Source organism: Mastomys coucha, unplaced genomic scaffold (assembly GCF_008632895.1).
Source record: "Mastomys coucha isolate ucsf_1 unplaced genomic scaffold, UCSF_Mcou_1 pScaffold16, whole genome shotgun sequence".
NCBI lineage: Eukaryota > Metazoa > Chordata > Mammalia > Rodentia > Muridae > Mastomys > Mastomys coucha.
Window position 1 is genome coordinate 80,340,120 of NW_022196898.1, and position 24,732 is coordinate 80,364,851.

The following is a 24,732-nucleotide window of genomic DNA, read 5'->3' on the forward strand; positions in this document are numbered from 1 at the left end:
AAAAGCTAGGATTGAAAAATTGATACCCACTTAGAGAATGAAGTGAAATAAATAACAATGCCTTCCAAGAACTGTCTGGCAAGAACTTGCTTCATTTTCTGTCTCTGGGATCATCTGATTCAGAGGAATTTCTCAAGCATTCCTTTCATCCCTCACTAATTGCCTTTATTTCTAGAGAAGCCCAGAGGAAGGGAAGTGGCTGTATATGCATCTTTGTGCCTCCATCCAGCTTTTGTTTATTATAATTAAGCACCCTACCCATTCTACCATTGCACTTCAAAACTCTGCCTTGGGCTGGAGAGATGGCTCAGTGGTTAAGAGCACTGACTGCTCTTCCATGGGTCCTGAGTTCAAATCTCAGCAACACATGATGGCTCACAACTATCAGTAATGGGATGTGATGCCCTCTTTTGGTATGTCTGAAGTGTACTCAAATAAATAAACAAACAAACAAATAAATAAATAAATTTTTACAAAGCATCTCTCTAGGTACTGGTGTCATTTTTCAATTTACTTGAAATTTTGCTCCTGTGTTCATGGAGAAAGAGTGGAATTTACATTAAAGCCAAATCAGACCTTGAGAACATATGAGAAGCTGTTTCTATTCATTTGGAAAGGCAAATCGTTCTGTTTTCTTGTTAAGTAGCTATCTGTAGCAGGATGCACAGTGGAGCTTGTGTTTCTCTTTCTTCAAAGAAGGCGACCATGGCCACTGAAGGAATGCTACAGCATTTGTTCGTAGCAGAAAGCAGAACAATACTAATAGAATGGTGGAGATCTATGCAAAGCATTCGGAAGTTGGCTTGGTGAGTTCCCACTGGCCAGATTTGGGAATACTAAGAATAGTAATGATGCCAATGTATGATAACTGGGCAACAACAGAACCCATGGGTTTGAAGAGATTCTGAAAACAGAAGAGACTTGCTGCCTCCTTGTAGAGGATGCCAGCGTATGACAGAACCGGAAAAGCACAGAGTCATAAGCACCATTAAAATCATGTGATAAGAGTACCTCCAAGCTACCAGACTCAACTTACCCCACTGTGTCTACTAATTCATAGAAAGTGTTAGTAAGGTAAGAACATTTACAAAATGTCAGTAGTTACAGATGGAGTTCATGGATATCCAATGGCATCATTCGTCCTTCTTTTCAATTTAAACTTTCTCTGGTTAAACACATACACACACACACACACACACACACACACACACACACACACACACACGGGGGGGGGGGATTTAATAATATGGATCCCTAGACTGGCATTCTTTGAGAGCCACTGCCATTTTTTCAATGCGTTTTTTTCATAGGCGTTGAGTACATAGATGTTGAAATAAGACAGTTGGGGAAATAAATGAACTATAAAGATTACCCAGCTACCTTCTCCTCTCAAAGATAGATGAGAAGCTAAACATTCACCACATTGTCTTTTTCATTTTACTTAATAGAAAACTCACACGACTCAGACCAAACTTATGCACAGGTTTATTGAGAGAATTGAAAGGAACTCTGAAGTGCAGTACACAGAGCAACGGGCATCTTAACATAAGTGTTCATTAAAATGGCATCCTAAGTATGGCAAAGAGGAAAAGCCCTCTCTCTAAGACAAAGTACAAGGACTGTGGATATAAAAAATGAATGTGACTGCCCCCTCATCCCGGGGCAGGTAGGTCCAGTAAGGAGAGATGGGAACAAGCACAGATGGTTTGAAAACAAAAGACCCAGGAAGGGCAGAGATGGTCCTGTGGCTTTAAGAAAGTTACAAACTGTTGTAGAAAGCAGCACTGGCTGATTCAAAGGGGGTTACAAGCATCAGCACAATGCAGCACCTCGTCAGGAAAGCTGGAAACACATCACAGTATTTCAATTAGCTTAAACTTACTATATCTATTTTAGTCGGAAGATTTGAGCCTCTCTAAGGGAACACCAAGCGTACAGAGGTGTCATCATAAAGGACAGAAAAACTTAAATGTACCCATCTTTTCCTTCTTCAGTAACAAAAATCCCTGTGTTCAAAAGGTTCACTAACACGTGAATCAAGCTACACATTCATTGTTTTTAATTTTACGTATTCATTGCTTGAAAAATTAAATCAGTATTAGGACTGCGCCTACACTAATATGATGTGGGATATTTGTGACTTTGACCATTTGAGTTTCTTTTTTAAAAAAATTATTAGTTGTTCCCACATTGACTGATAGAAAACCTTACGCAAATGCCCATTAGTTCAAAACTAGTTAAATAAGAGGGTACAACACTCCTTCTCCCTCTAGCACATGGACTTCAAGCTGAGTGCAAGCCGCCATTAGAGGCCCTCCCTAGACTGGGATTTTGGAAGGGTCTTCTATACTCACTCATTGGCTCCCTTCATTTGGCTTGCCTAATCATCCTTGGCGGAGCACCTGGGATAGCATTCAAGCCATATCGTATGTCTGAATTCTTCCCCAACCACAAGCCTCATCTCCAGTCACGTATGGTGTCTGTTAGACTCATATCTAGACAGGCTTCAGGACTCAATGTTTACCTTCACTATCTCCAAAATTTGCTTTAGCCTCTTGTACTAAGTACAGCCTCCCCCCCTCAGGGCTTTTCTAAGTCTCTCTATATGTCTGTTATAAATCACAAATACATACATTTACATATACATATTTCATGGTATATTTTTAAGAATTTCACAAATCTAGCTCCCAGACCTTGAGTTCTTTAAATATACAAAAGTTCCTTTGAAACACAACACAGTCTTCTGACACAGACAGCCATGACAGGTATACAAGGTGTTAAAAGAACACAGCACAATTTCTCGGCATGAAGGTGGAAGACGGAAAGATGGAAGGGACTGCCTTCAGGATTGAGCACTGAATGTGAAAGGAGTAGAAACTTATCATGTGGGCAGGGAAGGGGACCCAGAATGAGCAGCAGAAGAATGGCCAGAAAGGTTCAGGATGCAGCAGTGCCTCTGCATCCGAAGGGCCAGGGCAACAGAAAGACAGAAGGAAGGAAGGAAAGAAGAAAGGAAAGAAAGAAGGAAGGAAAGAAAGAAAGAAGGAAGGAAAGAGAGAGAGAAAGAAAGAGAGAAAGAAAAACACAAAGAAACAAAGAAAGAGAGAATAAAAGAAAGAAAGAAAGAAACAAACAAACAAATAAACATTCTCAGTAGAGTGAAACATGTAAACTAAGGTCCTTTTTGAACCTTAAGAGAGAGCTAATGAAATATAAAGTTACAAGAGAGGCAGAATAAAGATGTTCATTTTCACAGTAAAGTGTCCTTCCTAAAGATCTGATCATTAAAATGATATCTCCTGCATATTCTTGTTGTTGGTTTTTGAGACAGGGTCTCTACAAAACCCTGCCTGGCCTGGAACTCAACACACAGACACACCTCTGCCTTCCAAGTGTTGAGATGAAATATGTGTGCTACCAGGCCTTGCTCTTTCATAATTTTGATTCCTATAATATAGAAATTCCTATCCTTTCACATTTTCACGTGTACTGAACTGGCTGGACGGCATGCTGCAGAAGCTACTCCACTGGGTGTAACGGTGTCTAAAACGCTAGCTCACCCTCAGGGGCAAACAATCCAGCAGAAGAAATAGCATTGGTCCAGAAACCACCAGAAGAGCAGAGCGTGCACGAACCAGGCTCCATGCAAATGTAATAACAGAGTGTAGAGAAGGGACAGAGGTCAGCTGTGACAGTAAGAACAGCATACAAAAGAAAGTGTGGTGTAAGCCCAGGCTTGACTGAGTTAGGAAGGCATACAGACCCCAAAAGAAACCCCGCCTGTCCTTCCAGGCAGCCACTCACTTTCCTCCAAACATTCGTCTATAATTAGAAATGCTGGGGACATCAAATAGAAGAGGCTAACCAGGGAGAAAGAGAATCTGCTTGTAGAGGATGACTTTTTTTTTTCCACCCTTGATATAAAGAGATGCTGAATCATTGCTTCCATTCAAATGCAGGCCAAAGGGTGAACTGGAAGGCATTTTCACACCAACCGATCAAAAGCTTTTAGGAAACACTTCAGCAAATATGATATGATTTTGGCTATGGCACATTCTTCTACTTCAAGATGATCCTCTGTTAGGTATTTGTGACAATTACCAAGTTGGCTGGAAAGGTCCAAGAGCAGGAAGATGTAAGTAGTTAGTGGTGGGGACCCAGAATCACCCTGTGCCCGCCAGATTCCTGACTACATCAAACTTCCATTTCAGAATCTCACAAGTGTTCCATATTTAACACATCCCAAACTGGCATCAACATCTACACCTTCTTCCGTGCCCTCTAGTTCCCCAAAGAATACAGGGGAAACTTTGGAGTCCTCCTTGATTCATTTTTCTTGATTCCTCTTCACTGTCTTTACAGCAGCCACTTTGTTGGAATGAGTAAGTGCCAGGCCCTGAGCTAAGTGCTCTGTAAATATCTTCTCATTTAATCCTTACTTAAAATTCCAGTGAGGTAGGAGTCTTATCTGCCTTTTGCTAAAATGAAGCTGTACTCAGAAAAGATCCTCAGGAAACCCCCCACCCCGACCCCACCCCACCCCACCACTGCCTTCTTGCTGTGAGTCCCCATCCATTCTGTTTCAGGATTTTTCAGTCCCTTACTATATATCCCACCACTACTTACAACCAAGTCTAACTTCTCACCTCACACTGTAAAAACTCTAGCTCTGAACCTCAAATAGTTATTCCTTAAACTGCCAAAAAGGAAGTTCCAAAATTAGCCCCAAACCTCAAATGTCTGCACGTGCCAGGCATTTGCCCCGAAGGAAGTGAGCCTGGGTAAAACAGAGCACACACTCCTTTCATCCAGGCTGCTGCTTAACACACTCTAGCCCACGGGTTCCCTGAAGCAGTGCCAAGTTACCGATTTTCAACACTGTCTGCGAAATCCACGTTTCCTGCGAAACACTGACAATTTCAAAAACAAGCTAAAACATCCTGACCAGAAAGAAATTCACCTTCAGGTTAGTTTGCCTCATCAGCACCAGCTCCTATGCTCTAAAGTAGTTGCGATTTCCTTGATTAAAGTCTTTACGGTGGTACTGTAGTGCCCTGTGGTCAAGGCTGATCTACTTAAGATGCCATCAAAGGCTCTTGAGACATTCCTACCTGTCTCTTATCAGACATCCTTCGAGCATTTACCCCACTGCTGAACTGGGATGGATGCTCGCACTGCCTGGAATGTGCTCATTCTGGCTTCAGAGATCTTTGTGCAGTTTTCTGTTTTCCAAGAACGCCCTTTCCACAACAACTTAGCTGAACTATCCCCCCTGGTCTATGGTGCTGCCCACTGAGAGGCACGTTCACAGTGTCCAACATCATTTACATCACATTACGATACATTTCTCTCACCCAGACCATCATTTACATCACATTACTATACATTTCTCTCACCCAGAACTTAACCACTGATGCTTGAGTTCTAACTCAAGATCAAACATGTAATTCTATATTTCCGTATTGAACAGATGAATTAACTGAACACCGGGGTGGCTCCGGACCTCTCATTGCTCCTACTCAGAAGGGATAGATTCTTCCCCTGAGCTTCTTTTTGTTTGTTTGTTTTTTGTTTTTTTGTTTTTCGAGACAGGGTTTCTCTGTATAGCCCTGGCTGTCCTGGAACTCACTCTGTAGACCAGGCTGGCCTCGAACTCAGAAATCCACCTGCCTCTGCCTCCCAAGTGCTGGGATTAAAGGCGTGTGCCACCACCTCCCAGCTCTTCAACTCTTCTTAAATTGTCATTTATTGTTATTGGGAGAGGAGAGCCACACATGAGGGCATGAGCGTCACGGTGTGCATGCACATGTGCAGTCAAATTTTTCCTGTCCATAAAAGTTCTGGGAGTTGAACTCAGGTCACCTGCAAGCTGGCATGTACCCACGGAGCCATCCCGTCAGCCCACCCTCAACACGCCATTCCTAACTTTTTCCTATGTTAGAATTATAAAAGGAACAAAGACCAAAATCTTCTATGACTGAGTGCCTTAAGAGTGAAGGACCCTGCTCTGTGCACCCCTGGCTCCCAACTTTAGCTCCTGGTAAATCACAGTAACTGTAAATGCTCAGGTTCCATAGGACAACTCTATTTTCTTCTGCTTATTTCAAGTGCAAACACTGTGAGCTAACCAAAACCGTTCCACTGAGGGCCTTATGCAAGGAAACTTCACAACAGGGGAAAAGAAGTGGTGCCAACCAAAGAGAGCAGTCCAGCAAAGGCTTTATTCTAGCAATGACCAACTAGAAAAATGTCCTGCTTCCTGTTAATTCTTGCAAAAGATGGACATGAGAAATGAAAAGCAATTTGAACGTGAGATGCTCTTCACCCTACAATGCAGGGAAACACAGCTCAGAGCTCTGCTTGCGATCTACGTTTGAACGAACACATTCATCAAGAACCGTTTAAACATTAGTTGACATGCCAGTGTGGATGGAGGAAATATCAAAGGCACCACCCCTAGATCAAAAGCTGTAGACAGCGACTACTGAGAGAGAGAGAGAATTAGTCCTTCCCTGGGAAGAGCCCCCTAAATGGTTATCCAATATCAAGCGGTCAGCCTTAAAACCATACACATATAAGCAACACTACATGGATCCAGTAGGCTGTATTTATACAGTTATTTGAATATAAATATGTAACAATAATTAAAGAAAAGGGCCATCAACATGAGAAGGGATGAATGAGGTTAAAGGAAGGAGAGAATGTGATTATGTCTTACTTAAAGAATTTAAAAAGAAAATTGTGCTCGAATGTTGGATCTAGCAGCCCACATCTGTAATCCCAGTCCTTAGGGTAAGGTGAGGGCAAGGCAGGAAGATTCAGAATTTGGTGTCAGCTTGGAATGTATAGAGAGTTTGTTTAAAGCTGACTTGGGGGTACATAGAGACACCTGACTACCTGAAATGGAAGGGAGAAGGAGGAAGGTGGGGGGAGGGAGAGGGGGAGGGGAGGAAGAGAAAAGAAAAGAAAAGAAAGGGAAGGGAAGGGAAGGGAAGGGAAGGGAAGGGAAGGGAAGGGAAGTGGAGTCTACTTATGGCCAGAAACCTATCCAAACAATCTACCATTAATTTTTTCATCAAATGTTCTTATTGAAATCCTACCTTTGAACCGTCTCCAGGGACATGGGACATCTCCTTCAGCACCCATGTTATGCTGCCTCCTTAGAGCTCACTGCACGTTGTAATTTGTTGTCACCCAAATTGCTCACTGAAGTTGGGAAGGTCTTGCTAAGTGACCTTACTCAGTGTACAAAAATGTCTTAACCACACAATACTTTTGCACCAAAGCACCAGGGTGAAGGTATGGTCAATAGACAGCTTGTTATTTGATATAGGAAAAAGATTTCTTACCTGAATTGTTCCACGGACATCAACATGAAACATAACTCCTACGGGTTAGTGATGGGCTGGCGTTAGTAATTTCACTTGGTAGACTTTATATAAGTATATATACATACATTTGCTTCTTTAAGTATTAAATGGTCTTTTAGGTTAGAGTGGAGGCCAATTTATTAGATTTGTAAAAACAAGAAAGAGGGAGAAATAAAGATTGAAAGGGAAAAGTTTAACCGTAACAACTTAGTTAGAATAACTAAAAGGGAAAACACAAAAAACAAAACACCCCACTTCTCTGTGGAACAAGAGAAGTGCCCCCAAGTAAGACACTCAAAGCCAAGAAATGTTCAGCCTTCCTTATAGCTTTATAAAGTGTCATTTAGATGTTATGGCTTTCAAGAACATATATTAGCCAAAATTATGTCAAGAAATATGTTCCTCTAACCTTGGAGCTGGCACCTTATCCTTGCTAGTCTCTGCCTTAAGACGTAGAAAGCTGCAAAACAAATGGCCAAAAAAAGAAAGTCCAGATCTTTTCTCTGTAAGGAGGCGGGGCTCGGGTATGACCAACTTGTTACATTCCGGGAGACTTACACACATTCAACTTTCAGTGCTTTTCTGAAACAACAACAACAAAAAAATCTAGGACATGTTTAAAATAGTAATATTTTAGTCATCATTTTGTTATTAGAAAACATTTTGTAACAAAAATATTAAGCAACATTTGAAGCTATATTTTTCTTCTATAGTCCAAGTTCTTAAAACATTTTTAAACATTTTTTAGTGTGAGTGTTGGGGGAGGGACATGTGCAGGTATACCATGGTGTAAACATGGAGATCAGAAGTCAACTTGTTGGAGTTCATTCTCTCCTTCAGCCATGTGGGTCCCAAGGATGAAAGTCAGGTCCCCCGGGCCAGCAGCAAGTATCTACCCAGTGAGCAACAGTGACAGCCACCTATATTCCAAATTCTAATGAACTATTTCAGAGTTTTTGCAGCGCTGTATCTTCCGATATTTCATTTTCAAACCACTGATTGTGGGTTTCTAGAGTTGGTATCCTTTTATTTAAATGAATTTTGGATAAAGCAACTAAAAAAAAAAAAAAAACCTGGCCAACTTTGGCTCAGTCAGTACCCAGGCTGGTGGCTCGTTCGTCACGGCCATTCACTTACCTTTTTCTCATGCACCGCATGCTCCCTTTTCTCTTGAGCTTTGGGAAAAACACATTAATGGTTGTCTTCTCCCCTTTGCCAGCACTGTCTTCTTGCATGGCTGCTTTGGTTGTCAATATCAACAAGAACTAACTGGAAAACCTCAGCCATTTCTCTTGGAGATGCATTAATATCCAGTTCAATGAAAGTGAAGGAAGAAACCCAAGACACTACAAACAGTGGTCAGAGCTGGACCTGCCTAGAGTCCTGGGGTGAGAGAAGAGATGGTTTTATTACATCTCTTTTGGGATGAATGCCTTCCCTCTTTAAAACATAAAACATCCACTTTATCATATGATCATTTTGTGTATTTGTCTAATTTAAGGGAGTCTTTTTTTTTTCTTTTTTTTGAGGGTAATGGCAGAAAAGTTTGCAGGATTGGTCTGACTCGATCAAAGCAATAATTTAGTCATCCATTGAGAATGATTACAAAGTATTATCAAGGGCAAATGCTACGTTTATTTGCCGGATTTTCGTTCTCTTTGTATGTGATTTCTGTGTTGTATGTTGTATGTGTTGTTGTGTGCGTGAGTACGGGGGTGTGCATGCCAGCATAAGCACCTAGAGAGGCTGGAAGGAGACACTGGATGTCTTCCACTATTGCTCTTTGCCTTATGGCCTTGAGATAGGGTCTCTCACTGAACAGAGCTGGCCCTGTTGGCGAGGCTGGCTGGCCAGCACACTCCCTCCTGGGATCTGCCTGTTTCTGCCTCCTAATGATGCTGGAGTTACAGAACGTGCCATCAAGCATGGCTTCTTGTTTTAATGGGTGCTGAGGATTCAAGCTCATGTCCTCCTGCTTGACTTACCTACTCCATCTATCTCCCGGCCTCTGGTTGGTTGGCTAGATTTTTTTTTTTTTCGTGTTGGTTATGTTTATAATTTGCATGTTGTTTTTATTGCCTTTAATTTAAAAATAATTCACTGTATGTTGACAGAAACCTATTTGTTTAAATAATGAAATGCGTCAAGTATCATCTAAAGAAATACTGAAAATAAATCAAGGCATAAAAACCATTTTGGATGGCATATTTAGAGCTGGATTTATGGCCATGATTATGCATGAGAAAGAAAATGTAAGAGAGTACTATTTTTTTAATCCATTCCATAACCAACTTGGAATAATTTATCTGCAAAAATATTTTAAATTATTTTAAACAAAAGGAAAAAGAGTCATTAAAGGGTAGAAAACATCGTTATTTACAAGCTAGCTGTCTCAGAACACATAGCCCAACAGTTCGATCTAGCCTATTTCCTTATACTAGGTTGGGTCACATTTTTCTTAATTAACACAAGGTAACTTGGAAATACTTGAGTTGGTAAATTAATTGGTATCAGTGTGCAGACCTCTTAATGCTTCTAGTTTTAAATCTTGGCCTATGTCCCACATTTTTAAATTCACATTTTCAAAACCATATGAAACTTCTTTTTAAGTTAAAGAACTATTACACACAGGCTTACAGAAAGTTACTGGGGTCTCATCTCTCCTGATGGATAAGAACATGTTCCTAGGCAACTTTTGGCAGAAGTTTTGAAAAGTTGCCAAAAATACATTCCCTGCATGCGCTATGTGTCTTAGTGCAGCGTGAGAAGCTCTGGAAGGGAGCTCATTGGAGCTGGTCGTAACACAGGAAAACCTGGTCCACTTTTCTCCTGATAATTTGGTCCTCCACAGCTATTGTAAAATGGTTGTGGGCATCAAATACACTCAACATTGCCTGCAAAGCCACTCCTTTGTAGTTCAGGATTCTCCCCTGCCTCCTGCCTCGTTTACCTGAGACTTTGCAACCAACACACCCTTAAAATTAACAAGCACATGGATACATTTATGAAACTGTTACACACTAAATAAACTGTTAAGTGGTTAGCTTTTCTTGCCTTCCTAGCACAGCTTTGTGGATTTGGAGACAATCCTGAGGTTCAGACAGTGTTGAAGATGAAGGGGAGATGTCCTTCGGTGGGAAAGTGTGTACCTAGCATGTGTGTGAGCCCTGGGCTTAATCTCCAGCAATGGAAAGCAATCTTCAGAGCCATGCATGGTAGCATGAGCTTTTAATAACATCTGGGAGGAAGAAATAGAAGGATCACAAGTCTGAGGGCAGCTTCGACTCCACCATGGGAACAACAAGGACAGAAAGAAGAGAGATGCAAGGAGAAACCAGACGAGGGATAGGGCACAGAACCTGAAGGTAGTAACCACACACTCACAGTGCCTATCTGCTTGTTTGCAGTTTAATTTACTATAAAGAATTGTGAGCCACTCAACTGTTAGGCTGTTTGAAAGCTTTGGAAAGAAACAATTAAGTACTACACTCTGAGTCGGCTGGTACAGTTACCACATGAAGCAGACTGAGGCATTGAGCCCTTAAACATGTGGCCCAACAAACCAGAGGCGAGCTCCTCACAGTGACAACCGTGAGGGACAAGCATGAGAGGGAAAGGAAGACATGGCATGTCACCCCTGAGCTACCTGCCAAATCCTAACCACCAGCCACAAAGGCTACCAACTCTCAAAAGCTCTCCAGATGCCAACCTTAAATTGTATAGTTCTCATTGTCAAAGACTTGGCATTAATCTGGGAAATCTCTTCACAGTCAATTAGGGAACTTGGCAGTTACATACAAACACACAGGATGACAGACAGCAGAGCACAGGAAGCTAAGAACCCAGGAGAGCCCGGCTTTCAGGATGCTACTTCATGACTATTAAAGTTAAAGAATTCATTAGCTCAGAGAACAGAGCATTTAGCTAACCTATATATGGTTTCTTTATAATTTTATACTTTTCTTTCCTAAAAAAACTCTGTTAAAACCCAATTTTAAATAAAAAAATAAAACAACATATTAATACCTAGCTATATGTAGATAGATACTAAGATAAGGTGAGTAATTTAATTCATTAATTGAATTTTAATTCCAATCTCTCAAAATACCAAACAATGTAGAAAATGTAAGTATCCAGTAATTAATATATATAAGTATAATTATATATATAAAACATAAGTATATCCCAGTAGAGAAGATACTAAAGAATTTTGGGTTGTGGAAAGCTTAAGTTTAGAAAGTCTGGGGGCTGAAGGGATGGCTCGGTGATAAAGAGCACATATTGCTCTTGCAGAGGACCTGGTGGGCTCCCAACATGCACACCGAGTTGCCCACAACCACCTGCAACTGTAGTTCCAAGAGACCCAGCACACTTTTTTCTAGCCATTGCTGGTACCTCAATGTACACTTGTGTGCATGCACCTACCCCCTGCCTCTCCCCATCCCCATACACACATCTAAAAAGTAAAAACTGGGGCTGGAAAGATGGCTCAGCAATTAAGAGCACTAGCTGTTCTTCTAGAGGACCCAGGTTTGATTCCCAGCACCTCATAACAGCTCACAACCTTCTGCCACTCCAGTTTCAGGAGATCTGATGGCCCCTTCTAGCCTACATGGACACCAGTCATGGACATGTTGTCTAGTCATACACGTATGCAAACGACTCGTATATGTATACAATAAAATAAATGTTAATTTTTTTATAAAAGAACATAAAGTTGGGTGGGTAGGTAGGAAGGATCTGAGAGTAATCGGGGAAAGAAAAACATGATCAAAATATATGTATAGAAAGGTTTTTCAATTCAATAAAAAATCTATGCATGGAACAGTTACTGTCAGTTTAGCCACACACACCTTTTGGCATTTAGGGAATTCATTGAAGTTGGGTTGGATATTTAGCATTTATGAAAATAAGACTAAAGGTTGTGGGTTGTGGTTTTGTTTTGACAGTCTTGTTGTGTAGCTCTGGCTGTCCTGATCTCACTTGATAGACCAAGACGGCCCTGAACTCACAGAAAGCTGCCTGCCTCTGTCTCTCTGCTACTGGGATCAATGATGCGCACCCTCATGATAGGAAAAGTAACCCTGACTTCACAGAGTAAATATTCATCTAAGAGTTGCTGAGTGCTCTTTTGTTGTTGTTTTTTTGTGTATACAAACATACTTAAACGTACTGTGATGAAATAGTTCCTAAAGATTCAGAGCTCATGAATGGCATCTACTACAGAAAGTGACTCTGGCCAAGCACACAATCGTGTTTTAGCAGGGAAACAGCTAGAGAAACTGAACAAAATTCTGGAGAATTTATGCTATTACTCCACAGAATGGGGAGAGAGAGATTACCAAATTAAGTATTTGGCTTTAAATTTTTCTGACAAAAATCATCTATATCAAATCCCTCGTTACAAATCTTCATTTCCTGAAGTTCGGCACTACCAGTGCTGGCCCTGACTTTTAGTATAAAAAGCTCCACTGCGAAGTGAGGCTATCTGTTCTCCAGAAGCAGCTACCATAGTCCAAAGGCAAAAGTAATCTTGATATTTGTGTCTACCTTCCTCCACCAAAACTATATTGCTTTAGCAATTTTATCAGGATAAATTAAAACTCAAATTCCTTATAAAAAGATATGGAACAGAAGATGCCTGTGAACAATTACCACACACCATAATAACTCGTCAGAGCTGTAATATATTCCTCTATGCTGGTTTTAATGGGAACTTTACTATGCCCATAACTGTCTCTTTAATTACATACTAGTAAATAAGGAAATAAAAAAAACCTAAAACAACATTATAGTACATTAAAGTAGAAAATTATATTTGGCATTACTTAACCAAATTGGTATTACTTAGCCAAATGCCAATAACAGGCACTTTTTCAGTAAGTACAATTACTTTTCTTCTTCTCCTGACCTGTTTGTAGGGAAGGCCTACAAACACTTTAGACAAATGCAACTGATCCCCCCCCCACCCCCCATCTAAACTGTCTTTGCTCTCTACTGTTTTGGGAGGCCAGATCTTCCATTGGTTGTCACTAAGTAGAAAATGCTAACTCCTCAGTTCTCCAGGGTTGTTCAAAGTGAGACTTTATTACTTGGACTTTTTTGATGTTGGTTTGTTTTCAGAGAGACAAAAAGAAAGAGTGAAGGAGGAAGAGATGAAAAGAAGGGAGGGAGGGAGGGAGGAGAAATTCTTATAGGGTGTATGTGCACCAGGATTTTCGGTCCCATTGTCAAAGATGCTTGGTGAGGAGTCCATGCGATCCAGCCTTTCCTCCTGCTGCAGTGAACGGGGAAGACTTTTAGGTTCCAGACTATCATGCGTTCTGCATGTTCTTCATGCTCTGCACTTCTACCTAGTCAGGCATTAGTAGTTGATACAGAGCAGCCCTCTGGAAGGTCCAGACAGACTAGGAGATGAAGTAGACTTCATGAGAACTCGTGTATGAGGCTTTGAAGAAATGAGCTTAGTCAAGAAACCAGCACCGTCGCTCGCCTCATTGGCTATTAACCGTGTAGTGGTATAAGGCAGGTGCCTGGATAGAATAGCTGTGTTTGTCTCTTTACCGCAAATCGTAATTTATCTGGGGGCATGATGGTGATGAGTTGCTATGCTGGTATCTAATGAGTACAAATTAATGTAAGAACTTCCCAGTGCTTTCTCTCCAGCACCTCTTTATAGTGGAGCCCACGATCACCTCCCCATACTCACCCACAATGCTTGCCTCCTGCTCTCTGCCTCCCACTTTTTACTCAAACACTTCTAACTCTCAAAAAATGGTTGAAAAGGATTTGAAAAGCATCATTTACAAACAAGAGAGGACGTAAACAAATTGGAATAAGGAGATCAAATCTACTTATGTTTTAATGTATCTTCAGTGAGACCAAGAGTAGAAAGTGACTGAGTAGGAAAAAAAAATCTCCTTATAAAATCAGCTATGATTTATACTGTTTTTAAGTACATCTTTATAAAGAAAATGCAGAGTAAAATGAAGGCTCTCTTATTGTAGAAACAGGATGTCACTGTAGAGTTTTCCCATATTTAGTTGTATAGGACAACGGTGATGACGGACAGACGTCCAGATAGTTGTTGTAGTATATCTTGTAAAAACACAATCATGAAAATGACCTTCATGCATATAAGTAGGAGAGTATTATTGTACGTCTGTATGGTAGCACACTGGGAAGCCATTTAGAAGACTGAGTCAGGTTTTCGTGACCCTGTAAGGACTGGTCCTTCAACACTTCTGTAAAGGTACAGAAGAGCTTCAGTTTATGCTACTGCTATGCAAAAAGTGAAAACCTTAAAAGTATCTAGACATTTCTGCATAGATCAGTAAGGAACAGCGACTGTCTGCCAGAGACTAGAACTTAGTGTCAAGAAAACATAAAGGTCACAGATACGCACCGTTAACTGCAGCTCCACCGGGCTTCCTCTCCCTCCCTCTGGCCTTCCACATCTCCTTCTCTATTTTTTACTTAAACATCCATTTCTTACCTTTTTTTTAAACAAAAGATGCATTATGTAAATAACTTAACCAGAATAGGCAATAGAAAATGTCAATCCACATCCCACAGCCTCAGAAGCATTTTGATCAGTGCTTTTGGTCTTTCTGTCACAATGTGTCCCCAGATAGCACTCCACTCTCGGCTTCTACTCCTCCGTCATACATCAGGGAGCCAGTAACACAGAACTCACCACAGGTATGTCGAATTGCTGCTGAAGTTGAAAGATAACAGGAGCAATTCTTGAAAGAGTATGTGAATCTTTCTTACAAATAGAAAAAGACTCTATACATATTCATAAAACTAGACACTATAATGGCAGCAGGCCAGGGGGAGATTTTGGCCAATGGACAAATTTTAGTGCATTCTGCCACCAGCAGTCAAAGATCACTGGTCTAAGTAGAAACATTAAACTAGGATTAAACTGGGATCAGACTTTCTCTCCTTGGAAGAAAGTAGAGAGAAAATCATTCTAAGATCAAACAACAAGCAACAGGTCTCTGAATCCAGCATAACCAACTAAGAGAGCACTCTCCAAATGACCAGAGCTAAGAATACATATGCCTTTCGGACATACACAGAAATTTGCCTACATATTAGAAGACTACAACTCAAGAGTTTTCCAGCACTATGATCAAGGTTATTTTAGAAGCAGCAGACAGATCTAGCAGTAGAGGACTGCTTAATTAAATACAGAACAGCCACACAATGGAATACTTCAAATCCACACAGATGATAAGAAAATGGCTTTAGGATGTCCTTCGAAGAAGGGACAGGGCAGTTTATCTACTAAGTTGTATTTGTACAAAGCAGGTAGGTGGTAGGGGAGACAGAGAAGTTAGCCAGAATATGAAAAACATCTCTGAAAGTTACATAGGGCCACCTGATAACACTTATGTCTCTGAGGGATAGTTATCTCAAGAAGTGAATTCATTTTCCTTTCTCAATAAATTAAGAGTCTTAAAAAAAAATGTTGGCGAAAAAGTAAAAGCCTACATACAACTGAAAGAAAAAGGCTCGCTCTGGCTCAGTCACATGTTCACTAAAATTGGAACGATACAGGGAAGATGTGCGTGTCCCCTGCGCCAGCAGGACACACGAATTTGTTAATTGTTTTACAGTTTTTGCATCAATTTCTGTATTCGTGTGAATGTATAAACTTGCAGTAAGTTTTGAATGGTGAAAAGGCAGAGCCACCTCTATGTTGTAGAGGAGACAGTAAAAAAGGTTGGATCAACAGACTCTGCTTTCCTCCCGTCCCTTCCCACTGCAGGGAAGGTCCTATCTCGGGGTTGAATAATGTCCCTTCTTCACTGTGGAGTGATCATTCAACATCACTGATCACCTCCAAGCAGCCGGCTTGACTGGAACTGCACAGAGCACGAGTCTGGCAGACAGAGAACAAGCACCCAGTAGACATGGGCAGGACACTCTCACAGGAGAGAGGGAAGGAGGGCATCTGGGGAGAAAGCTCACCTGCTGTGACCAGATGAGCCAGTATCCTGAGAGGCAGACATCACACTGCTCCTTGGTCCCTGTGTTCAGAGCCTGTGTTCCTGTGGTGGTGGAATGTGAGGAGGACAGGCCTGGCTGATAGCGAGCAAGAGTCTACTGAGCTTCCCTTTCATTGGGCTGGCCCTTCAGCCTGAGAAGTACTAAAACTTGTAGTCTGTAAAGGTTAAGAGCTGCCTGAATTACCTGGAGGAAGGAGCTTGGGAAATGAGTGGCTTTTAGTGGTATTACTTCAGAGATCATTTCTACTCATGGAAAGAAAGGAAAGAAGCAAGGGCATTTCTTTAAAACCGAACTTGGAAGACTCCACGCACTCAACAACTACCTGTTTGGAAAGGTCAAGATTCTTCAACACTATTTGGTGCTTGGAATTTGCATTCCAAGACCACTCAAAGTCACTCAAGGAACAAGGTGTCCCTAAACAGCCTTTCCAGGGAAGTGGTGGGTGAATAACCTTTGTTACGACAGCAACAAACCCAACTTCGCTTCCTAAGGATTTGGAGATTCGGGTTTGGCGACATAAGTAATTCTAAAATTATCCACACCCTTGCTTTTATTCCTACCTTAAAAACAAACAAAAGAGATTCTGCGATCTCACCTCTTAATTGGGAGAGGCTAATGAGCTCAGGACAATGGGATACGTTCAGCTCCATGAAGCTGGCAGAGATGCCTGCCAGCAACCTCTCATAGGCTCAGATAGCATGCCCACCCCAGATTCCCAGTTAGTCCTGGAGTACTCAGGATTGAACAGTCATAAACTGTTCTATTTGTAAGACAGAATCCATGCTCCACAAAAGTTGTTGTATTTGTTGGCTACAAATGGAAAGGCATTTGCTAGGAGTAATGTTAGAAATTGGGTTCTGTGTAGGCATAATGTTTTTGTGCACCGTGAAAAGTTTACCCTTGTGTTATTCAAATGGTGATTTCTCTACCTTCATATCTTGTTTTAATCCAGATATGGCATTGCAATGTTTATAGCAAGAATTTCCTGTCTCATGTTTGTGTAAACAGTTCTTACCATTTATCCTCTGCCGTGTCAATAAATGCTGACCATCCAATGGCTGGGCAGGACAGAGAATAGGGTGGGATGTCCACTAGTGAGAGGGAGGAGGGCAGATGAGCGTAGAAGGTGAGATAGATCATTAACTGCTCAGCTATTGAGGTCCAGTTTTAAATAAATCTTGGTTTCTCTGTGCAGTTATTGGGGATTAACTTAGGACAAATAAATACAGCTGCCGGATTAGCTCACTGTTTACATTTATATCAAGAATAAAAACAGGTCTGGGTGGCATGGGCAGGAAACATGAGGACAGACCCATGGCCACAGGGCTGTGAGGGGAATACTATGCCTACCTTTCCAAAGTTGACTTTTCCTTTAAGGACCACGGGGTGCTGCTTGGAGACAGTACTTGCCCAGCATGTGCAAACCCAGGGTTTTCTCCTCAGGGCTGAAAAGATAAATTTTCTAATTTCTACATGACTAATTAACTCATAACTATCTTAAAGAGGGCATTCAAAACCTAAATCACCAAAGATGCCGTTTCTGAAATTGTATGAGTGAGGACAGCAAATCAACGGCCTGAGCAAGGATCCAAAAACTAATACACCATGTTCTTTTCCCAAGACTCAGTTTCTGAGCGAAGCCATAAGAAAGCAGGAATCATAAAACTTAAGTTTCTCTGTTCCTGTCTCGAAATCCTGTGCCTTTATCAAACAGCCTCCTAGTTAAAGGCAGAAACAATTCAATACTATGCTGATCAATCGTTCCTGAATCCACAACCACTGATCAGGAACACATTCCCTAACGCCAATAACTAGATTAGCTCTGATGGTTTCAGGTTTGCCATTCCGTGGTGGGCCCCTCTTTTATTAACCTCAAGAAGTCTTGAGGTGGCCTTTCTGTGGCTAGGGACATGCCAGGAGGATTGAGTTCAGAACTAAGGGCAGTCTGTTCTTCAGTGCGTGCAGGGGTTTAGTCTTTCCCAACTGGCCGGGGGAACATAATGAGGAATCTGCATTTGCCCTGCTCTTTAAGGATAAAGGATGCAAAACCACTTCAGTCCACAGCATTGCCTTTAGTTCCAAGGGCTCTGAAGCTGAGGCCTGGCATGAGCTGCACTTCGAACCTTCCTTTGCATCGTTAGAAAGTGCACTCAAGAAAAAAATACCATGGTCATAAAAAGAAGAAACTGTAGTGCTTAGTGCCCAACACTGTGTTCTTTCTCATCATGGAAGTTCTCCAGTGGAGTTGACAGGCAGCCTTCCTTGGAGATCTGCTAATGGCTAAGCAGGTACAAAAGTGGGTGCCTAAGCTCAAGGTCCCAACTTATCTAGTGCCTTTACTTGCGTGTACTGCATGGTAAGCCTTTAAAGTGAGATATAAAACCCAAGAAACCTCACTACCGAAACCTCTGCTTGTCAGAAGGAGAGAAAAAGTTGACATAATTAAAATGAAGTGTGCCACTGAAATGACGGCGAAGCTAAAGGACAGGAAATTACAACAAGCCAGAAACAAATGCGTTGTGACGATATTTGAGAGACTGACCAAGGCCTGTGTGTTGTAAACATGTAGGCACCAATACATAGGCAACTGCAAAAGAATGGCATTGGATAATGATGAGCCCCGTAAATATGCAACACATTTATGGCCCAAGACAATTAGAAAACCAAATGTGGACTTTTCAATGTGGAAGAGAGCTATTTATGAGTCAAGAACACAAAACAACGAGTCAAAGAATAGAAGGACGCCAAAGATCTAACTCAAAAATGAACTATGAAAACACAACCTGCCTATTTCTGGAAACTGTCATGCCTTTTCAGCAGGGCAGGAATGCTAGGCGTGGACTCCGGGTGGCATGGGCAGGGGATATGAGGACAGACCCCGTGCCCACTGGGCAGTTCCCCTGCTCTGTCCTCCAATAGCCCTGGAGAGAGAGAGAGAGAGAGAGAGAGAGAGAGAGAGAGAGAGAGAGAGAGAGAGATAGCAAGTCCCTGAGTGAAATGTGGTTTTGTAGCTAATGGTAGTAAGCCAGACAGGAGGTCAGACGATTCCATGACCCTGCCATGTGAGTCTCTCCAAACAAGTTCAGGAAAAGGAGAGCAAGCTGCAGTAAGACACGGAGTGTTTTGTGTAGAATATGTGACTCAGGCGACGGTTGGGTCAAAACATGTCACAAATATTTAACTCAGGAGAGTGGACACTCCCTGAAGGGCCTTTGCACAGCAGCCATAGAATCCAGTAGACAACATAATGTGGGTACCACTTTCCCCCACTAACAGGACTACCTAGAGAAAAACCGAAAGACTGTGGCAACACAGGTGGTTCCGGTTAGCGTTAGCCTCTAGAAGGAAAATTCCAAAGTGAGATAAGCAGAAGAGGGCACCGCACCTTTGATAAGGAAGCGACGTGGAAACTAGAACCCTCAGACTAGTTAAGGGTCAGAGAGGCCAAAATGCTTTTCATGCTACACTTTTGTAGAACGAGGTTAGAAATCACAGAGGTAACTGACTACCGGGCTTATTTCAACCGAACTTTGAATGTAAAGCTTCCCATTTGTGAAGGCGCGTGAGACAGTCAGGGCTGCTCAGAGACACATCACTCGTCCCACAAGCCGAAGCTTGGTGCTTTCTGTCCCTTCCAGCTGACCTCTTGGCCTCACATTCCTCTACCTTAGATCAAAACAAAGGAAGGCAGACTCAGCAGCTGACAGGAGACATTCGGACCATCTAAGACTTGGCAGAAGAAAAACAAACAATACTTCTACCCCTGGATTCATCTCCCGGTCTCCCCATCTTTACTGTTAATGGCTGAGGCTCTTTTTCAATTTAGAGGGCCTTTGTTTCATTGGACCAGGGAGGCTTGGGAGCATTTTTAATCTGGTAGGTAGTGATACAAGTGTGGATTTTTTCTGATTGAAGAACAGTCTGATAGTATATATATGTGTGTGTGTATATATATGTATATACATATATATACACATGTACATGTATATATATGTGCACACACATATATGTATATGTATATATATATATATCCTTCCTGTGCCCGCCAGCACTGTAGTCATAATGAAACATGACCAAGTACAACTGTGGCAATTGTTCAGGCCAGGAACAGTTCTCCGTGCTTTCCAAATGATAACTCATTTTATCGTTCTGTGTCGTTAAGGCGCATGATATTTCAGAATGATTTTAGAGACAGAGAAAATGAAGCACAGGAACTGGATGAATTGCTCAGCCAAGGTGACACAGTCAAGAAGGTCAAACCGGAATTTAAAACCAGGCTGTCTAGAACTAGAGTCTATGTTTGCCTCAGATATGCTGGCTCCCCAGCGTCACCACACTTCAGATGAACTGTGACGTGTGCAAGGCAGTCTAACATACATTCGTAATGTACTGTTTCCATCTTCAGGTTCTAGGTTACGCTTTCCTTACTCGGGAACAACAAAGAGGGGAAGAGAAAGACTGACTGTCACTACTTGGCATTCTTGTAGAAAGGAAATGAAGGTTTGAAGCTGACAGTGTCCCCAGTCTGTTAGGGAAGGCATGGGAGACAGAAAAGCCTAGGAAATCTCTTGGATGATTACATTTCATAATATACTGTAACTTTAAAGGGCCCCCGTACTTGACCAGATGTAGATTTGCCGAGCTGGTGCATACTTGAGAAATTTTAATTACTCGGCACAGAAAATTAGAACAGCTCCTACTGTTGCTTGGGGAATTCCACAGAAGGGCCTCTCGGGAGCCCAGGGGTTTTTACCCTAGAATTATTTCGACACACCTGGCATGGGACCTACATTCTCCTAATCTCTGCCTCCGGGGCAGGTGTGAAGGCGTAGTCCACTGCTGCACAGGGCATTCTGCCAGGGCATGCCTCCTTGACCTGAGTAGGGCAGGGCGACTGTGTGGAACCTAGAGGCTCTTCGGAGTTCGATTCACCAGTTTCCTGAAAGTTACAGCAGACAAGAAGGAAGATGGGCTCCTTCCACAAAGAGACTGATCATGTTTTCATCTGGGATGGATTGTTTCCCTATTGGGCCAAGAAAGAAGAAGGCCCATCTTCTCTTTATTTTACCTGGTAGCTCACCAACCTTTATACCTGCGAACCTCTGCCCGCCAGTATTTCTAATGCTGTCGTGTATTTGGTAGAAGACGACTTTCTACTAGGTGCCCACCTGTTTTGGGCCATCTTCTCTTAGAAACAATGCTGAACTGACTAACCAGCGAAAGCCAACAAGGCCTGGTTCTTCTGTGTACTGGGAACTAGAAACTCCATCTCTCTTAAGTGGGAGGCCAAGGTCTGAATGACCAAGGGGCCAGTGCTCACAAATAATAAGAAGCTAATTATTAGTTCTCTTCCCTGCCTGTCCTCAACCAAAGACAACAGCCTGAGTGTCCCCCAACTAACCTATGGCAAACACTGTCTTTTTTCACCAAGTTAACACCAGCAGATTATTGATAATAGTTGAGGGGACTATTCATCTTTTTGATTCCTCAGTCAGCCGGTCCATCTGTAGGTCAGGCTCCTCCATTGCCCTCTGGCCTTTATGATCCTCTTTCTCTATGATACTTCATGACTGACAAGGCAGAAGTCTTACTGTGGAGCCCGCCTCGGTCCCCATCATCTCAACAGATGCCTCAGAAGGCTACTTGGTCATTTGGGGTGGGATGTGTCTCTTTTTGGAGGAGAGGGGAACACAGGAAGACCAGGATAAAGTTTTGAGATTCAAATCTAAGTAAAATCTGAGAAATGTGCCAAATCACTCAAATTTTTGTTTATGACTAGGAATTTTATTATTAAAGTTATCTATTTTGATCATGAATAAAATAGAAATCAGTGTTCTGATTTGGTACCTACTATATATGATTTTGATCAATTGTGGAATTTATAAACCGTTTCCTATGACACTATCGATTGGCCCATGTCAGTATAACTTCTCTTCATAAGAAAAGACATGAAAGGGCTTGAGAGATGGCTCAGCAGTTAAGAGCACTGTATGCTCTTCCAGAGCTCCTGAGTTCAATTCCTAGCAACCACATGGTGGCTCAAAACCATCTGTAATAGGAACCGATGCCCTCTTCTGGGGTGTCTGAAGACAGCTACAGTGTACTGATATACATTGAATAAATAATTCTAAAAAGAAAAGAGAAGGAGGGAAGGAAGAAAGGAAGGAAGAGAAAAGGCTTGGGAATGGCAAATAGCCACCTCACACAGCAGCTCTGGTGCTGGTTTTACAGAGACTCTTAAGTTCCCAGTTTATTTAGTGTAAATATTGTCTAGACTCGCTATCTCACCGTCATCTCAGAGCTTGGAGCAAAGGAAGGAAGACGCCTGATGAGAACCCTAGAGTGGAAGGAACTGGAAACAAAAGTTTAAGTGCGTAGACCAAGGCTGGAGAGATGGCTCAGTGGTTAAGAGCACCGGTGTTCTTCCAGAGGACCTGGGTTCAATTCCTAGCACCAACATGTTGGCTCAGAACCATCTGTAACTCCAGTTTCTGGGTATATTCCAGCAGGTACATGCACATACATGCACATACATGCAATCACAGCACCCATACCCATAAAATAATAAAATTCATTGGACAACACAGTAAGTGGCTCTCTGTGCATGGCAAAGCTGGCACTGTAACACAGGTGCCTCTGGTCGGAAAGGGGCAGAATAAAGATTTGGGGGCAGATCTGCACAGCTAAGACTTATTCAGTGATGGCAAGCCCTCCTAAGTACAGAGTAAAGTCTAGAACCATGGCAAAATGATATGCCCCCCACCCCCGACATCCCCCAACCCCTCGGGAACAGGAGCCTCCAGCCCTGATACTCACGTTGGCACTGTCCCCAGGACTGGCGGGCCCAGCCCCAGCAGCAGTCAATCCTGCCTCCATAACGACACAGGCCGATTGAAGATACTATTTGCCTGGGCCACCTACCAAACAAACAACATATTTAAAATAATTTCCCCTTTGTTTTGTTTAGAAAAAAATATATATACTTAAACCACACCCAGTAATTTTCTACAAACTCCTTACTGCCTGCAAGGACTCGGAGGATAAGCCACCTTCTCAGTAGTAGTTCTACAATGATCTAATTTCTAATTGTAAAGGTAAATGTACACACACCCAGCCCACAGGAGTAGGGAGAGGAAGCCGTGTTGGCTGCAACCGAGAAAGCTCAGGTCACTATTCACAGAATGGTTTCTGAAAGCTTGAAATAAAACAGATTAGCCAGACTCACAGCTGTTGGGGGCGGGGTGGGGGTGGGAGCAATTTTGACTAATGCATTGGTACGCTGAAACGTGCTGAATAACAGATATGTCAAAGCAGAAAGAATTTGTGCTTCGTATAAAGGGCAGATAAGGAAATGGGCAAGAAGAGGAGGTTATTCAAAAAAATCAAACGCAACCAAGCTCTTTTTATACAACTGCCTCCTCCTCCTCCTCCTCCTCCCCACCAATGCAGTAAGAGAAGCCTAAAACCAAACCGTGGAGAGGGTCTCAAGTTCTTGTGTTTTACAAACTGTCTGCATCAGCAATCCACATTATTTCCCTCTCTGATGTATACCCAGAGAGACTGCAAGTTAAAGATGCAGATTTATGCATCAGATCACACTTACACCTGTGACTGTTATCGTGTTTAGATTCACATCTACCAGACTTTCTGGACACCTAAATAGGCTGTTTTGGATGTCTTTTAAAAGCTATTATACATTACAAGTGTGTGTGTGCTTCTTTGTAAATATGTGTGCCCCAAAGTAATGCACCACAAATCCAACTGTGGGCAAAGAATCGCTTTTGGAAAATAAAAGGCTTAGCCTCTGGCTGCTTTCCACTTTTCTTTAAACTCTTTATCTCTTCAATTCATCTTCGCTTTACCCTCAGGCCCAAAGTACAAAAACACCCCCAACTTCTATTTCCTCCGACCAGGTGGTGAACCGGGAGCGGTGCCCTTATTCTTCCGCGCTCCGCGGCTTTTCCTCGGGTCCCCTCCAGGGACAGGAAAGCCAATCAATCCTGGAATTGATTCGTTCCAAGATTGCAGGTAAAACAGGTGCGGCATCTTCAAGGCAGCACCGGGACAAGCTCTGAGGGATGGGGACAGGGGTGGGTGGTGGTATGAGCCAGAGGGAAACCTGTCCAGCTGAGACCTTCAGTGCGGACTGAGGGGAGCGACCCTCCTGCAGAGCCCGGGATCTCCAGGGAGATCGCGCGGTGCGTTGCCTTGGGAGGGACACGCTGAGTGACAGCGGAGACCCTCCCTGAGGTTGGTTGGGACCTGTCAGAGCACGCAACAGTCAGGCCCGCCAGGTCTGAGCGGTGCCGCGTGGTACACACACACACACACGCACACGCACACG

At 42.4% G+C, this 24,732-nt stretch overlaps 1 protein-coding gene and 1 non-coding gene across 9 annotated transcripts in view; one reads left to right on the forward strand and one right to left on the reverse strand.

The window, feature by feature from the left end:
* Positions 1 to 24,732, reverse strand: part of Npnt (nephronectin) — a 69,162-nt gene that overhangs the window by 43,889 nt on the left and 541 nt on the right. For 4 of the 8 annotated variants that reach the window (XM_031375560.1, XM_031375558.1, XM_031375553.1 and 1 more), the window contains exons 2-3: positions 23,205 to 23,305; positions 7,780 to 7,830 (exon numbers count right to left, since the gene is read on the reverse strand). In XM_031375560.1, the coding sequence (XP_031231420.1) occupies positions 7,780 to 7,830; positions 23,205 to 23,305 (152 nt within the window). The remainder of the gene's footprint in view (positions 1 to 7,779; positions 7,831 to 23,204; positions 23,306 to 24,732) is intronic. The other 4 variants (XM_031375561.1, XM_031375559.1, XM_031375554.1 and 1 more) reach the window with 1 other exon arrangement.
* Positions 15,894 to 15,998, forward strand: LOC116094511. Its single transcript, XR_004120160.1, has one exon. It is a non-coding gene; the product is annotated as a U6 spliceosomal RNA (small nuclear RNA).